The following is a 17598-nucleotide window of genomic DNA, read 5'->3' as shown; positions in this document are numbered from 1 at the left end:
GAGGATTGTCTTTCAAACGGAGCCGATGTGGAGCTGAATGTCCCTTGCCACCTTGGCTATAAATCATCCTGCATGTGATAAGGTAATTACCTTCTCCTTGGAACTATTCATAGGAAAACCTATAAAGGGCCTGGCTTGTAAACACAACAATAAAGAGGCAGTACAATAAAACCTTGGCCAGGGTGGGGAAGGTGCTGCCTTTCCCCGGCCCCCAGCCCCTCGTGCCCCCCAGGCCCTGGAGGACGGGGCTGCAGCCAGCCCTGTGGCTCTCACTGGCACCGAGAGGTGGCACAGGGCACAGCCCTTTGTCCCCAGAGGGTTGGCAAAGGGTGATGTCCTGTTGGGAGTAACAGCAGCTCCCATCTGCAGAGATTTCTCTGTTCAGAGAACAGCCTGACGGTGGATGGGGCTGCTGGAGCACACTCAGCTCAGGTACACCCTGCTCCCAAATGCCACAGCTGCCTCAGCACCAGCATTCCAGCTGGCACAGGATGGAGGCAGCTCTAGAGATGTCAGCAGCTTTGGGAAAGAAATCCAGGCAAAGCTGTGAATCTGGGATCTGCCCCAGTGGCTATGGGACAGATTTCTCCCCAAGGCAGTGGAGAAACACAGGCTTGGTTCAGGTGTGGGAGCTCAAAGATGGGATCAGCTCCAGCTGCAGGCAGAGAGGAAAGGAGCAAGTGAAGCTGAAGTGCAAATGTGTCACTTGAAGCAGAGCCAGGACAGGCCCAGCAGGGATGCTCAGCTCTGCCTCCATCCCAGGGTTCCCAGCCTGACCACACACAGGAGACATCCCTGGCACAGAACTGGCTCCATCCATCCATCCATCCATCCATCCATCCATCCATCCATCCATCCATCCATCCATCCATCCCCTGGAAAAGGCTCCATCCCCTGGAAAAGGCTGCATTGCTCCAGGAAGTTTTGGATACTCTCAGCACTCGAGGCCTGCTGAAACCAGCGGCGAGGGTGGAAGAACAAAGCAGATGAATTTTGTATCCCCCAGAGTTTTACGACAGGCAGGGCTTGCCCTGAGCTCTGTTCAAACATCCAGCCCAGGGTTAGGACAGCAGGCACTTAACTCTGAGAGCCCCAGAGCCCTGCTCATTCCTGGAGGTGCTGATTTGTCCCCAGCAACATCAGAGAGCTCAGCACTCCCCCAGCTATCAGCAGAGTAAGCACAGAGCAAACACACAGTAAGTAACAGCAGCAGGAAGGAATGGAAGGGGACAGAACTCCAGAACCACAAACTAATCCATGTGCTGTTAGAACACCACTGCACCTCCCACAGAGGTGCTTGGAGAGACAAAATTCCAGCCTTGGAGAACCTACTTTGAATTTTCTGGCTTAGGCAGCACGGTGCCATCCACCTGGAAAGAAGGAATTTTGATTTTTTTGGAAGAAAGGATGAATGGAGGCAGCAAGGAGGCTCAGGCCAGGTGTACAGCACTGGGAACACAGACAGCTAAAGGCAAAGGCTGTTTGCTCTCAGCTATTCTTCAAATATTGGCATATTTGGGTTTATTGCAGGTACACAAGAGTGACAACATTTGCAGTGCTCTGAAAAACAAAATTCTTCCAGCCCCCTGCTTTACAAACACGATTCTGGATCCTGCAGCAATAGGAACAAAATGCTTTGAGATAAGCTGAGGGAACAGGCAGCTTTATAAAACACACAGAGGAGGAAAAGGTGTTTGTTTTCCAAGTGGCGACGCTGTGACAGCAAAGTGCACAAACCAGCTCCAGGGAGGGCAGAGTTCCCCAAACACAACAATAAAAAATAGTAATAATATAAAAAAGAAGTCCTAGAGGCATTATTAATAAAGTCTGAAACAAAACACTTAATATCAGCAGCAGGAAACTTTTCCTCTGGATGTCCTGTGCGAGGGAACACAGCTCTGTGCTCCCCGTGGAAGATTTGGTCACTGAAATGGGCATTTCCTTCAAGCTTCTGTCACTGAGGCATTGGTGTGGTGTGTGAGGACATCCTCCAGGTACAGGGACACTCTCAGCCTGGCCTTGCCCTGCAGCTCTCTCTCGATGCTGCTGAGGTGCTCGATGGCTCCCTGCAGTCCTCTCTCCCTCTCCCCCGGGTCCGGGAGCGCTCCTGCCTCGCTCTGCTCCCCCGGGCAGCTCAGGTACTGCAGCACGTAGGGTCTGATGGCCTGGCCGTGCTCCAGGAGGCTGCCCCCGATGAGGGGCAGGTCCGTGCTCCTGGCCAGCTGCAGCAGGTGCAGCAGGGCCCGGCAGATCTGCGTCCTGAGGCTGGAGCTGTACTTGAACTCCAGGAAGTCCTCGGTGTCCTCGCTCCTCCGCAGGGCCACCACCAAGGCACTCCAGATTTGGCAGAACTGCTCCGTGGAGCCGTAGCATTCCCTGTGGCTGGGGATGGACAGGGCCATGGCTGACTTGATGCGCACTTTGAAGTTCTTGCAGGACTTGACTACGGAGGAAAGGGCACTGAAAGCTTGCCTGGCCCAAGGAGCCTCTCCTGAAAAAAAGAAAACAAAAAAAAAACCCCTTTTTTAATCAGTCAAAATATGCAAAACTATAAATGTCTCCTGAATATTTAATGGGTTGACAATTATTGAATTTGTTGTGGTTTAAATGAGAGAATCAGGGGTTATGGAATGAAATATTAGTTAAAACAGTTAATCTCCTGAAATTTTACAAGAGGACATTTGGCATTTATTCACACCTATAATCCCACCCTCACGCTGTTTCCTGACAGATCCAGCTGAACACAGCAGCTACACCTGCACTGGAAGGAGCTGAGTCTGTTCCTCTGGGAAGAGCCCTGGGAAAGCTGTGACAGCCACACTCAGCCCCGTTGGCCTCCCCCCTTCTTCTCCACCCCCGTGGCAGCAGAGATGATGATGTGCTCAGCCCCACAAGAGCAGGGCCAGCCCGGGGCAGGGCAGCAGGCTCACCCAGAGGCAGGGCAGGGTTCTTGAAGACGTTGCCCAGCGCGTAGCACGCGTTCCAGCGCACCTTCATGGTGGCCTCGCTGCCCACCGTGGCAACCAGGGCCTGCAGGGACTCCTCGATGGCCTCCCTGAACCTGGGCTTGGCCACGTGGCAGGGCTGCAGGAAATGCAGCACGTTCCCGAGGGCACGGACAGCGTTGCTCTTCACCTGGAACACACAAAAACCTCTCCGGTTTTTGGGCTGTTTTTGGCTGTTGGCCTCAGCTCAGAGGCAGCAAGGGGCACAGATGGAATCACACATTCCTAAATGCCACCAGAAAGATCATTCTCTGCAAATGGCCACAAACCAAACTAAAAACTCCTGCACTGTTGAGAAGCACAGCCAAATTCCCTGCACTTCAGACAAACCAGGAACTCTGAACACCAGCCCTCAGGGGAGGATCTGAGCTGCAGCTCCCTCCAGCACCGGGGCAAAGAGACCTAAAGTAACTGCTGCCTTTTTCCTTTTGTCTTTAACGCAGGATTTAACTCCACCAACCCACCCTCCTTCCCCTCAGCCTTACCTTGTCTCTGTCCTTGGATGCTTCCGTGGCAGAACGCAGCAATTTCAGCAGCAGCAGATCAGAAAGCTCCTCCTGGAAGCTTGGTCCCATGGTTTCCCTGGCAGGAGAATCACTCTGTGAACACCCAGCTGGGCTGCTCCATCCCCACAGATGTGGCACCACCCTTTATAAAGGCCCATGAACAACCTTCACTCTTTAGAGGGCTAATATGTAAGGCAGACCTTTCTGCATGTGACCGCTACGTTTATTAATTTAAAACCAAACTATCAATGCAAGAAAGCTGGTTAGCAATGGTTAAATCTGTAATAAAAAACAGAGGGCAAGGAATTGCTCAGGGGAAATTCTGCAGCAGCAATATATGATAACTATTTTCCTGTTAAAAATGTAACAGTAGGTTAGGCTTCCCTCAGTCTCTGGCTTGAGGAAGGGTTAAATATTTATTAATTTTACTTGTGCTATGTTGAAAGTAAAGGAACCATGTAATTATACCAAGCAACACACAAGAAATGGAAAACTGAAAAGTGAAAAGTTTTAAAGAGTATCTCCTCAGAGTAACAAGGGGGAATGGCTTCAAACTGAGTAGGTTTTGAGCTAATATAAGAAAAAACCTGATCCCTGTGAGGGTGGAAATGGAAATGTCCAGGGCCAGGCTGGGCAGGGCTAGGAGCAAGCTGGGATAGTGGAAGGTGTTCCCAGGTGGATACAGGATGCTCAAACAGTGTCCCACACTGGCAGACACACAGGCAGAGGGTGGTTAAAAAGAAGGATCCAAGCCAAAATTCAGCTTTTTTTTGATGTTAAGGATCACAGAATCATTTTGGTTGGAAAAGCCCTTGCAGAGCATCGAGTCCAGGCTGTGCCTGATCCCCACCTTGTCCCCAGCCCAGAGCACTGAGTGCCACCTCCAGCCATTCCTTGGAGGGGATGGGGGACTCCAAACCCCCCTGGACACCCCCTCCCAGTGCCTGAGCACCCTTTCCATGGCAAATCCCTCCTGGGGTCCACCCTGGAGCTCTCCTGGCACAGCCTGAAGCTGTGCCCTCTTGCAGACCCCAAGCCTGGCCTGTGTGACCCCTGGGACAGGGGCAGGAAGGCTGTGTCACATACATGTGGATGATCAGGGTGTCTGTGTCACACACATGCTGATGATCAGGGTGTCTGTGTCACACACATGTTGATGATCAGGGTGTCTGTGTCACACACATGCTGATGATCAGGGTGTCTGTGTCACACACATGCTGATGATCAGGGTGTCTGTGTCACACACATGTTGATGGTCAGGGTGTCTGTGTCACATACATGTTGATGATCAGGGTGTCTGTCAGGTTGCCCAGGGACCAGGCTGCCTTGGCACGGACGTTGGGAGACTTGTCATGGAGGGAATCCAGGATGGCATTTGCTGTGTCTGCCACAAACATCACATCCTGTCAAAGCAAAAACTGCTGCAGAGTCACACAGATCTCAAAACACAGGTGATTTTCTTAGAAACACACTCTGCTTTTTCCAGGGAAAATAAGGGAGAGACCAGCTCTGTTCATTTACTTTTCTAGGTGACACCTTCTAATGAGCTCAGGGTGCTGTCTGCAGCTTTGCCTGACTTTTAATTAACAGGCCAAGCCTGAATGCTGACCAACCCACCACTCTGGGGTAGCTGTTGCTGAAAAGCTTCTATGGATTATTTAATTCCATTGGTGATTTAGTTACTTTGGATTTTAACATAATTACATGGACTGCCAACCTTATACCCATCAAATCCCACTCTTAAACTAATTGCTTCTCCAAACTCCCTGTTGAGCTGCCTGTCTAATCTTCTCTTCTATGGCACATTACATGTGCCTATGGTAAAGGATTTTCTTTCAAAATATTTTGGAATTAAACTCCCAAATCAGCTACTGCATATTTTTTTATTAAAATCATTCACTTAAAGGTTACATTATAAAAACTAATCTTCCAGCTCAGCCAAGCTAAGATGATATTTTGTAGAAAAAATTATTTTTTTTCCTCCAAATAAGCTTTATTTCTTAGTTTTAAGCAAAACTGAAGGCTTCACATTAAAAACTTGTTAGAATCATAGAATCCTGGAGGCTGGAAAAGTCCTCAAGGATGGAGTCCAACACCAAACTCCCCAGAGCACTGCAGAGCTGTTCCCTTCATCCCAGCTCCCCCTCCCCTCCTGCAGCTCCTCTGTGCCAACCTACCCACTCCAGCTGCCATCCCTGAGAGCCTGGGAAGATCCTGACCTCTCTCCTTTCCCTCTCTCTTCTGCTGCACCTCCCTTAAAGCTGCACTGATTCTGCTCTCAAAGGCAAGAGCAGGTCTGGAGCCAGTAAGGAAAAGTATAAATACACTAGAAGTCAAGTAAACTGAATTAACTGCAAACAAATCCATGTCCCACATGTTATGGCTCATCACAGAATGGCTCAGAAGAAGGAATGGGCTGGCTCTGACCTGCCTGAGGCACGGGAAGAGGATGTAGACTCCCAGGGCACGGGCAGCAGCAGCTTTCACCAGGGGGTTCTCACTGTGGTTCAGGCCAAGCAGCAAGGTGACACACAGGATCTGCTGGTCACCCTGAAAAAGGAGCAAGGGGACACACAGGAGCTGCTGGTCACCCTGAAAAAGGAGCAAGGTGACACACAAGATCTGCTGGTCACCCTGAAAAAGGAGCAAGGTGACACACAGGAGCTGCTGGTCACCCTGAAAAAGGAGCAAGGTGACACACAGGAGCTGCTGGTCACCCTGAAAAAGGAGCAGCAGTGGCAGCAGGGGCTGAGCAGAGCTCTGATTCCCTGATTCCCACAGGGACACACAAATTCTCTAAACACCTGAAGGAGCTCCCACTCAGAGCATGCTGTAGATAAAGTGAATTGAGGAGTGTTTCAGGAGCCCACCCAGGAAACAGGAAAGCTTCCAGCACACAGGATCTCTGCTGTTAGGTAAGACCAAGAAGGAAATCAGAGTCTGAGCTCTCATCCAAAGCTGGAGGCACGGCCCATCAGAGCTAACCCAGAGGATGGGCTGCTCTTGCCTGCCCTCCTCTGTGCCCCTCGTTAACCAGGACAGGGTGAGCTCAGCCTGGCCAGGTTGCCAGTTCACCAGCCCATGACAGAAGGTCAGAGTGGGCACTGACTTGACCCCACTTGGCCACAGGCACAGGAGAGGGGATGGGATCAAAGTACACGGGGATGAAGTACATGCTGTGCTTGGAGAATTCCAGAGATACTGCTGGACCAGCAATTCCTGGGCAAATGAGATCTGGCAGAGCACTCCCCAGCAAGGGCACAGTGACACAGAAGGAGCTGCACAATGCAGGGGGGATCCACTGCCAAGGCTTTCATGTTTAAAAGCATATTTTGTGTTGCAAAGGGAAAAAAAACACACATGCAAATGGGTGCACAACATCAGGCCCTGGCTATTGGCTCAGCTAGCTCTTCAGGGATTAATCAGCAGAATAACAATCCCTCAGCCCTCCCTCATGCCATGAAATTCTTGTCCCCCATCTCCTGTGCATCATTGCCAAGGCTGGGTATTCATGGCAGGGCCAAACAGCTGCTGTGACCCACAGTTTAATTGTTCTGACAGGCTAATTACTCCAACATTGCCCTTTCCAGCCTTCAACAGTCACAATGCTCAGAAGGAGAAAAAAAAAAATGGGAAGGTTTCTTTACTTTCCCCTGGCAAATTTTAAAAGGCTTTACAATACTGTAACCTGGTGGACAAGGACAAAGCCCCAAAGGTAAAACCACCACATTTAAAGGTGTGTTCTCCTACCTGCAGGAGGCTGAAAGCCTCTGGTAAGATAGAGGACAGGGCATCACAGGCACTTGTCTGCAGAGTGGCATGGGGGGAGTTCTGCAGGGTGCCAGGTAAGGGGCCATTTAACATCATGGTCCAGAAGGTCACAACCTGCAGGAGAAGCAGCCAGGTTTATCTTTTAAACTCAGCAATTAAGCCTAACTTATTGTCTTAAAGATGATCATCATATACTGAAATTTAAGCTGCATTAAATAGAGTTGCAATCCCACTCCTGAAGCCACACAGCTGAGTGTTTTCATTTGCCTGACAATTTATATTCACAGCAAATAACAGGAACCTGATGCTACTGAACACATTTCCTGTCTTGTAGGCTCAAAACTTAGCATGAGCCAAAGAAATTTTTAAGCTTGTCTTCTGTTCACAGAAGGAAGACTTAAACAGCCCTATATAACTCAGCTTCTGCAAACTTAGCCAACAAACAGCTAATGAATTTTTCTAAATTCATTTATTTTGTGGTGCATTCTCTCTGCACTTGTGACCAGCCAGAAAATGCAGGCTGGCTCTTTAACAATGCAAATTCACCAGAATTCTCAAAGTTTTATGCAGCAGTAATGACACACACAAAATCAGTGCTGTTCATCCAGCTCCCTGAGATACAGCAGGCTGCAAGAGTTGGGAAGAGGAGAGGCAAAGACACAGGGTTAACATCATGTAACAAATAAACCCCAACACATCTGTCCACAATGTGCCAAGTGACTGCAGAAGGCTCCAGAAACTGCCCATAGTGGCATCCATAAAGCTGCAGTCTGGGTCCCTTCCTGCCTCCCTGCAATGATTTGTCTGTGTCTGTGCCAGGGACTGTGCAGAGGGCAGGGAAGGAGCTCAGTCAGAGGAATCTCACACTCACCAGGCTGACAGGCACCCTCTGCTCGGGGGCAGTGGGGGAGTCAGGTTTGTGCTGCTGCAGGACACCCGTGCCCAGCTCCTCCAGAAGCTACAGAGAACAAAAAGCAAGGGGGTTTTCATCAGGGGTGACTCAAGGACCATGGAGCTACAGAACCTGTATCTACTCACCCAGGGAAAAGAAATAAAAGGTTCAGTAGTGGTTTGGGCTGTTCTGTCCCTGCTAGCACTGGAATTAGAGGAAAAGCCTTTCCTACATAAAGTCCAGCAAGAACAGCATAACAAACTACTGCACAAAGAGGAAATCTCTGGGTCACAGAGTCCAGGCCCTGCCACAGCCAGGGAAGCACCAGTGCTGTGGTCCTTGCACTTCCCAAGCTTCCTGGTGACTCAGCAGAGCAATGAAATTCTGCTGAGACTTCAAGACTGGAAGCTGAAGGTGCATTTCTCAAAGTGTCAGGGTACTGCATTTCTGCATCACACTCACAGATGCTCTGAATATTCAGCACCACTCATGTGCATTTGCAAAGCACACAGACTGATAGAACTGTTGGTAAAACAATATTGACATGCCTCCTGCTCTTACTTTGGCTCCATGAAGCTGAATGGATGGATCCATTTCTTCCATGCATCTGCAAGCCACTTCTCCAAGTCCCAGGAAATAGCTCTGAGCCATAGGGAAATAACCTTTCACAAGAAGAGCCAACACCTAAACACAGACAAAAAAAATCCCACTCAGCATTTCTTCTGTTTACCCAAAATACCCCAACTACACACTGAAATGATGTTAATGGGCTAATCAACCCTGGCACCACGTACTGAGCTCTGATGTAACAGATACACCTTGCAGCACAACTTCTGAAATACTAGAGCTGATTAAAAGCCTCCCTGTTCCATTATATTGTTCAAAGAAGAGCCACAGAAGCACTATCAGGTAGCAAGGCCATGAATTATTTAGTGTGAGGGCTTCTGTAGCCAAAAAAACTGAGAGCAAGACAGAAATTCTGTACCTCCTGTAGCACTGCTGCTGCCTTCTCTAAAGCTGGATTTAACAAATATTTACTGTTCCAGAAAAAGAGTGAGACTTCTTGGGATGCATGTTACAAAATCTTACCCTTTGCTGTGGCTACATGAATAAAAACAAAGCCAAGCCTCAGCATCCACAGGTACTCCCTGAGTCACTCCACAGCTCCTTGCACACTGTTCTCTGACTGCAGGGCTCTTCCCCACTGTTTTCCACCAAAACTTGAATTTGGATTCTGTATGGAGGAGTTTGCACGGGCAAGACTCACAGTCTGCCAGCACACACCCCCAGATAATATTGAAAAAACCACAGAAGATAAAAAATGACAGGGAGATGAACTTGCTGCAGCACGTTTGCAGTGCGACAGCCACGCTGCGGCCACGCATCAAAACGTTCCTCCTTGAGCCACAGCAGCTCAGCCCCACTGCACCAGCAGGGACCTCCATCTCCCTGAGAAAGCAGGGAGCAAAGGGAACCCACAAGTGAGGGAGGCAGCTGGCTGTGAGCCAAGAGCAGCCCTCCCACCTGCAGGGCCTCCAGGCGCAGCGGACACGGCTCGTAGACGCTGCCCAGGGACGGGAAGCTGTCGCTGTCAGAGCAGGAATCCTCCCTGGGCAGGATGATGAGGGACACACAGAGGCTCAGCAGCCAGCAGGGCTCGGGAGGGGCACTCCCTGCAGGGCTGTCCTGAGGGCTCTGCCCTGCCCAGGGCACTGCTCTCCTCCGCTGCTCACGGCCAGGGGTTGCGCTGCCGCTGCCGCTCGGCCCCGAGGGGCTGGGCTGCTGCAGGAGCAGCTGCACCTCTGGCAAAGGTGCCTGCACAGAAACAATTGCCCCCAAGAGTGTGAGGCTGGAAACTCGAACGTTGACATCTGTAAGAGACAACGGGGGGAGAACAAGAAGAAGAAAAAAAAAAAACTCCATTAGAACCTCACTGATGGCCAGCATCCTCCCTCAGCAGTTTTCACACACACATAACCCATAACCATCCACTGCTAATAAATTTTGAATTATGGAGCACAGAGGAGGGGAGGAACAGAGCAGAGAGAATGCAAACCTTTGTGAGAGATGTAGGGCTTGATCTGGTTCCACACCCTGGTAAGCAGCCCTGGTTTCAATCTGCTGTAGGGTGCATTGGAAACCAAGTTTGCAAGGCACTGAAACAGAGAAAGGTGCTGTTACAATGTCAGCCTGGCCTCCAGCAGGTCTGTTTTTACATTTGTAATTTAGGTCACTCAGGCAGCTCATTATCTGAGGGCACCTGAAAAAAACCACCCCAATTATCTGCTGTGTGAACACTGGATACAAACTTGGTTCCAAAGAACAAGGATTTAACTACTGTGAGGTGGCACAAAGACCAAGGAATTTTGATAGTCTATGGAAGGATTTGTCAATTTGGATTCCAGTTTTAAAGTCAATGTGAGTCTTCAGAACCATTTTATATGTTCATTCAGCTCTGAAAAGACTAAAAAAGTGCAGAAAAAAGAGAAATGAAAAAGAAACCCCAGGATTATTAATGGAATTCTGAGGAACCCGGTCTAATGGAAGGTGTCCCTGTCCACAGCAGGGGATTGAAACAGAGTGATCTTTAAGGTCCCTTCCAACCCAAACCATTCTGTGATTCCATGATTCTGTAGGACGACTCAGTGAACTCTTGTGAGATGACAAAGATCTGTTTGTCACCACCACCACCTCGCTCCTCAACAGCAACTCTGTGCAACCCTTCTTCAGGACATAATCCAGAGAGCAGTGGGAGCATGTCTGCAGGGCAGGTACCTTGACTATTTGTGTCAGTGTCTGAGAGGAGGACTCTGCCACCAGGGCCAGCAGCAGGCAGCGGTGCAGCTCCCGGATGCTGGAAGCCATGGTGACAGAGAAGGGAGTGAAAGCTCTCTTGTGGTCATTGGCATCTTCAGCCACAGACAGGAACTGCTTAGAACCTTCCAGGAAGGCTGAGAGGACTTGAAGGGCACAGGCACGTGTCTGAAATGATAAAACATTTGTGATACCTTTTAATAGCTCCTTTAAGCAGGTGGAGAATTTTAAAATATATGAAATCCTCTGTAGAAAGAGAAAATTCAACTACAACTATCTTTTTTGCCTTACTTTAGGCAATACAGAACCAATCCTTTGTTTCCTTAGCCAATGCTTCCTATTTAGTTCTTGGGCAGTAGCCAAATACTTACTGAAGGCCAGAGAAGACAACTCCTAAGATTAATGGGGGGAAACAATAATTTTTGTACTCAGAAGTGCCTCACCTTTGGAGAAGGGTCCTTCAGAGCAATAGTCATCAGGGACACAGACTGGGGGCTGCCAATACCAGGGGCATCAGGAACAAATGCTGACCAGTAGCCATAAAGAACTCTCTTTTCTATTGACTTTATAGTGGAGAGGAAACAGGCCAGAGCCCCTTGGCGAACATTGGCTTGGTAAGACCTTAAACACAAACAAAAAGATTAATGAAAACACCAGGGACATGGGATGGACTCCACCTCTTTCATGTATTAGTGGCTGGCTGTGAGAGGAAATCTTTTAGACCAAGAACAGGAAGAGGAAGAATGAATTTACTCCCAAACCAACACAAATTATTGCCCTCCAATTTTCTCACACCATCTCATGAATCAGAAGGGAAAGCGATTCCCTCAGCAGCTCTGACCAAGAACAAAGGACAGTGTGGAAGGGTTCTGTGGATGCCATGTGTTTCTGTGCACAGCAGTCACCTCACTTTGCTCTGGATGCCCCCTTCTGTGTCAGAGTACTCCGACTCGCTGCTGCTGAAGCGTTTCCAGGGCTGGGAGCTCGGGGGGTCCTTCCCAGCACACACATCTGACACACGAGGCTCCAGCCCAGGGCTGCTCTGCACATCTCCCAAGTGCAATTTCAGCATGTCTGCTCCCAGCACCGACTCGTTGCCTGCATGCCCTGAATCTTCTCTTCCTTCTTCCCCCAACTCTCCCTTCTTCTGTTTCCCTTTGCACTTCTTTCTTCGGCTCTAAGACAAAAAATTGATTTTTCTTAGTCAGTGCTTAATGAATACTTAAATGCAATACATGTCTCTGCAATACTCTACACACAGTCACTCTTTAGTATCTGAGATTTTAAATTCTGCTTATTAGTAGCAGCAGGCACAAAATTTCAGTAATACCTAAGTAAACAGTTTATAACTGAATAGCCTCAAAAACTAATCTTTGGTTTCTTCATCAGTAAAGCAAAATATATCCAAGGAAACTTTCAGGTAAAAATCATATTTCACACAAAAGTGATTAAAGAACAGCACCAAATACTTCTGTATTTTTACAGATTTACAGTAGATAACACTAACTAACCTTCCTTTTCAGCACCTAAATAAAAACAAGTCAACATGACTAGATAACCCTATTTTCTCTAATGTCTTTCAGATAATCAGTAATCCAAAGTATTTACACGTTAAAAAATAACCTGTAGAAGGATTGAGCAGAACAGATGAGGCAAGAAATCAGTCTTAAATGAACTTGACTTCCCTAAGAAAGAGTCAAACAATTGTGCAAGTGTTAGGAGAGAAAACGTGACTTATAAAATCAAAAGCTTTGGCGAGTTTGCACGTATCAATCCCGTGCCTGCAGGCCAGGAATTCTTGGCTCTGGATGAGTAATTGTTACACAGAGCTTAACTGAGGAAAGCCAAGCCCTGCAGAGCCATTTGTTCCTGTCACCTGAGCTCCCAAAGCAATTTTACTCAGTGCAGAATTTATAATCATCACCTTTGAAGCAAAGAATTAAATGTTGCAGATGCTCAGGACGTGAAGAGCCACCAAGACCGTGACAGGAAAGACACAACACAACAAACAGGCTGCAGGATCAGGAGCAGCCCAGCTTACCCCTGCCTGCTTAGAGGTGGCTGGTTCTGACTGCTCCTGCTTGACAGGAGACCTTTTATCATACTGAGGTAAAGGAGCAGGGTACAGCACTGTGGGCACCTCTATGCTCAGTCCTGGCAGCCCATGGAACATGCATTTCTGCAACAGGAACACAAAGGTTAGAGTTCTGTCCCTTTCTCATGCACAGATTTACTGAATTCACCCATTTTCAGCTGTGCTCCTTCCCCCAGGCCTTGCCTCTCACATATGTAAGGCTATGCAACATCTGAAATCCATCTACATGTATAAGGATTTCAAGCAGGTCAAAAAACCCCATCTTCCACCTCTTCTTCTCACATTCTGCAGTGGGAGGTGCAGTGAGAGAAACTCAATATATTTTTCTTTAATATCTCACTCCATTTCCCCTCATGCTCAGGCTTCTCTGCTCCCTCTTGCTCATCTCCTATTGTTTCCCACTTAACAGTCCTGGATCCTCCCAGTGGCTGCCTCTTCCTCCAGGTGGATTTAAGGATTTACCTTTAACACTGCCAGAAGAGCTCCAATTTGGTCAGTTTGCATCAGTTTCATCTTCCCACCATTGAGAAGTGACTGGACACCTTTCAGTGCACTTTGCAGTAACTGAAAATAAAGAATTACTTACTTTTCCTTCCCAAAATGCTGCAGGTTCACATCTTTCAAGAAAGTTTCTAGGCAATTACAGTTTTGTTCAACTGGGACAGTAATATGATAAATTATGGGCTATTAAAGCAAAATTTTAATTGACAACATTCCAAATGCTATATATCCCAGCAGCACAACCTCCTAATTAGAGTATTTTAGACAATTAGACTCACACTTACCATGCAAAAAGTGATGTCATCCACATCAGTGGTTTTTGAAGACTGCAGAACACTTAGGAAAGTTTGAAAACAGACAATTCTGTAGGATTCATCCAGGTATGGCTGCCCAGGGACACTAAAATTAGAGCAGGAGGAGGCACAGGGTTGGTTTACATTCTGTCCACAGGTTCATAAAGTTACACAAAGTCTCACCCAAGCCCCCTGTTAGCCTGCAGAGCCCCAGATGGATGGAAGGCTGATGGAAAGGGGCCAGCTCTACCACACAGGAAACCTTCTGCACAAAAAACCAGACAGCACAAAGCTTTTCTTTTCCTCCCCAAACTAACCCCTGTAACATTATTTCTGGAAGACTGAGAGATTAAGGGTTTATACACAGATAAAGCTCTGCATTTCACATTCATGCACCTACACCTTGCTGGCCCTGTGCTGGCAGATGCACACTTTGTAACCCACCTGGAAAGGGCTGCACACACCTGAGACACAGGTTGGCCATGCTGCGCACGGCTGCCCTCCTGAGCTCCACGTCGGGCTGGGCAGGGTCACTGAACTGCAGCAGGAGCCCAGCCTTGCCCAGCAGCTCTGGGAGGTACTGAAAACAAAGCACCAAAGCCATCAGGGGTCAGTGATCATCCCTCACTGGGTCTGTGTTTGGGGGATAATCACGGGAGGTGGCTGGAGCCTGGCTGGACACCAGGTACCCACCAAAACTGCTCCTCAGATGGGCAGGGGAGAGAAAATATAAGGAAAGGGTCATGGGCTGGGACAAGGACAAGGAGAGGTCACCCACTGGTAACCATCACGGGCAGAGCAGACCTGACTTAGTGAAATTGATTTAATTCATTACGAATCAAAAATGGAAGCATGATAATGAGAAGTAAAACAAACCTAAAAACTCTCAGCTGCAATTTCAGATTCTAGAGACAGATTTATGTTTGTAACAAACAGCACGAAAACCTTAAGTCCTCTCATTTTGCATTAAGAAAGGACAGAGTTGAGCACAGTTCTGCTGAGTCCCAGTTTATGCTCTCTTCCCAGACAAGAAGCTAAGCTAGGAACAACTGCTGCACCAAACTGCTGCCACTCCATGGGCTCCAAGCCCACACAAGCTGGCAGCTCCCAAACTGTGAGCATCACCACCCCATGCTCAGCCCAACAGCAGAGACTGCTTTGCAAGCTGCCACGAGCTGCTGACAGCAGGAGGATTCAGCTTTTCAAACACTGTCAGCTGCAGCAACAAGGAGCTTCACACAGGATTGATACCCGAGAGCCTCTGCTTTGAAGTGGCACGGAGCAAAAGCCCTGATCTGGTTACAGGATGGATTTCAGCATCCTCAGTGGAGCCTGCCTGGGGAGTTATGTGTCATTTCAAGCTCCCCGTGGTCCTCCTGCCTGAGGCACAGGGTGGTTGGTCTGCAGGCTAAGCCTGTGCCCTTGTTTAATGGTGAACCCAACAGCTGCAGCCTGCAGGTACAGAGTATTCCACATGGGAATAATAATTATTAATAAATACAACTGAAATTCAATTTTCCCATAAATATCAGCCACTGTTTAAATGGGATCTGATCTTAGCATGAAAGGTAACATGATTTGAGAACTTTTTTATTCTTTCTCTCAGGAAAAAATAAAGTACAAACAGTGGTGCAAATACTTTTGTTGTTACTTTCTCTCTGTTTGTAAACTCACCTTCTGACACTTTGGCCCATTATTGTAAACAAGAGCTGCTAAGGCTTGCAGAATTTCAACATGTGTCCAGGAGCTGCACTGCCTCAGAGCAGAGATGCAGTAGGAGAGAAGGAAATTCAAGCTCTGCTCATCAACCATCACCTGTCATAACAGAAAAGGTCAAGACAAGCATCATCTTGTACTGCTGCAGTCAATAAACCCTGAGAAACTGGTCAGAGGTTCGGGGATCTGGCTCTTAAAATCACATCTGACACCAGAAATGGATAAATCTGTACAAGTGTCCTAAAACCAAGATTATTTCCCACAGTGAATAACTTCTGACTGAGAGGTGGTTTTATGAGGAACCACACTAAAACCAGATCACAGCCTCAGCTACCCAAAAATAAGTAATACAGTGAAAATCCAAGAAACTCTGCCTGAAGGTTGGCTCCACAGCCCTGGAAGAAGACAGAGTTCCACTGGCTTATTGAGGGACATGACCAAACTCTTCCTACCTGATATCTGTTGAGTAAGTGATGGATAAGCTGACAGAATTTGCTGACAAGATGTTCCTGATCAAGGGGAACCAACTGACAGGCTTGGACAAGCACAGCACAAACATCCTGGAAGAGAAATCCTCAGTTTATTATTTAGGGACTACAAAGACACCAATAATGGCTCAAGAAAAATATACCAAGTTAAATCAAGGAACAGAAGAGTACTGTCCAAAAATCAATTAATTCCAAAGTGCAAAGTAAGCCTGCTTTGGAAATAAAATGAAGACAAACCAGTGTAATAATGAAGCACTGTGTGTCGCCAATGGAGCAGCATCCACGCTGCTCATCTAGAGTGCTCAGCTTTGAAGGGCTTGCTTTAAGGCTTAAAAAATTACTATTTTTCCAACATCAGACCATGAAAATTGCCGAGTCCCACCCACTGGTGTCACCCACATCTCCACCCGGGCAGCAGAGCTCAGAGGCACCGAGGAGCCGGGAAGGGAAGGTGGGCAGAGGGAACATCCCGCCTGCAGCAGGGAACGAGGGCTGGAACCCCCGGGGCACAGCGGGGCACGGGCTGGGAACAGGGGGCACGGGGCTGGGCACAGGGGGCACAGCAGGGCACGGGATTGGGTACAGGGCTGGGCACAGGGCTGGGAACAGGGCTGGGCACAGGGGGCACAGCAGGGCACGGGATTGGGTACAGGGCAGGGCACAGGGCTGGGCACAGGGGGCACGGGGCTGGGCACAGGGGGGCACGGGGCTGGGCACAGGGGGCACAGGGCTGGGCACAGGGGGCACAAGGCTGGGCACAGGGCTGGGCACAGCGGGGCACGGGGCTGGGCACAAGGCTGGGCACAGGGGGCACGAGGCTGGGCACAGCAGGGCTGGGCACAGGGCAGGGCAGAGCGGGGCACAGGGCTGGGCACAGTGGGACACAGGGCTGGACACAGCGGGGCACAGGGCTGGGCACAGCAGGGCTGGATACAGGGCTGGGCAGAGCGGGGCACAGCCGCACCACGCCGTGCCCACAGCGGCCGCCGCGCAGCCCCGCCACACGTGCGCTCCCACACGACCGCGGCCTCCTCCTCCTCCCCGCCGGGACACAGCCCCGGTGCCCGTGCCCCATCCCACGGTACCTGCGGGCCGGGCGCGGCCGCGGGCTCGGGCCCGCAGCTCTCCGAGATGAGCTGGTCGAAGAGCAGGTGCAGCTCCGTGCGGCGGCCGCCGTCGGGCCGGGCCCGCAGCGCGCCCAGCCGAGCCAGGCAGCGCCGCAGCGACCCGGCCGGGCCCGGCTCCGCCGGCTCCGCCGCCCCCCGCCGCTATGGCAACCGGAGCCCTTCCGGGGCGGCCGCGGCTACGGCGGCCCGGCGGCGCTGAGGGCCGGGCAGGGCCGGGCAGGGCCCGCGGCAGGTGGCGGTGCCCGCCCGCTGTGGGACAGCCCGGGGCTGCGGGGACAACAGTGTGCCACCGCAGGGTCACCCAGGGTGGGACAGCCCCTGGAGAGCAACCCGGCGCTGCCAAGGTGTCACTGACCCGTGTCCCCGAGTGCCACATCCACGCGGCTTTTA

At 49.7% G+C, this 17598-nt stretch overlaps 1 protein-coding gene across 1 annotated transcript; it reads right to left on the bottom strand.

Moving 5' to 3' along the window:
* Positions 1–1504: 1504 nt before the first annotated feature.
* Positions 1505–17338, bottom strand: HEATR6 (HEAT repeat containing 6). Its single transcript, XM_041482802.1, has 20 exons — positions 17167–17338; positions 16046–16153; positions 15552–15692; positions 14342–14457; positions 13869–13983; positions 13546–13647; positions 13030–13167; positions 11894–12165; positions 11432–11609; positions 10950–11156; positions 10231–10330; positions 9699–10045; positions 8736–8858; positions 8154–8240; positions 7262–7396; positions 5939–6061; positions 4790–4914; positions 3491–3587; positions 2931–3135; positions 1505–2491 (listed from the first exon to the last, which is right to left on the bottom strand). The coding sequence occupies exons 3-20, from the start codon at positions 15687–15689 to the stop codon at positions 1944–1946; spliced, it is 3156 nt and encodes a 1051-aa protein (XP_041338736.1). The 5' UTR covers positions 15690–15692; positions 16046–16153; positions 17167–17338; the 3' UTR covers positions 1505–1943.
* Positions 17339–17598: the final 260 nt, after the last annotated feature.

This window comes from Pyrgilauda ruficollis, unplaced genomic scaffold (genome assembly GCF_017590135.1).
Source record: "Pyrgilauda ruficollis isolate IOZ18807 unplaced genomic scaffold, ASM1759013v1 scaffold59, whole genome shotgun sequence".
Lineage (NCBI taxonomy): Eukaryota > Metazoa > Chordata > Aves > Passeriformes > Passeridae > Pyrgilauda > Pyrgilauda ruficollis.
Note: the sequence above shows the minus strand (reverse complement) of the source record. Positions and strands in the feature narration are given on the sequence as shown.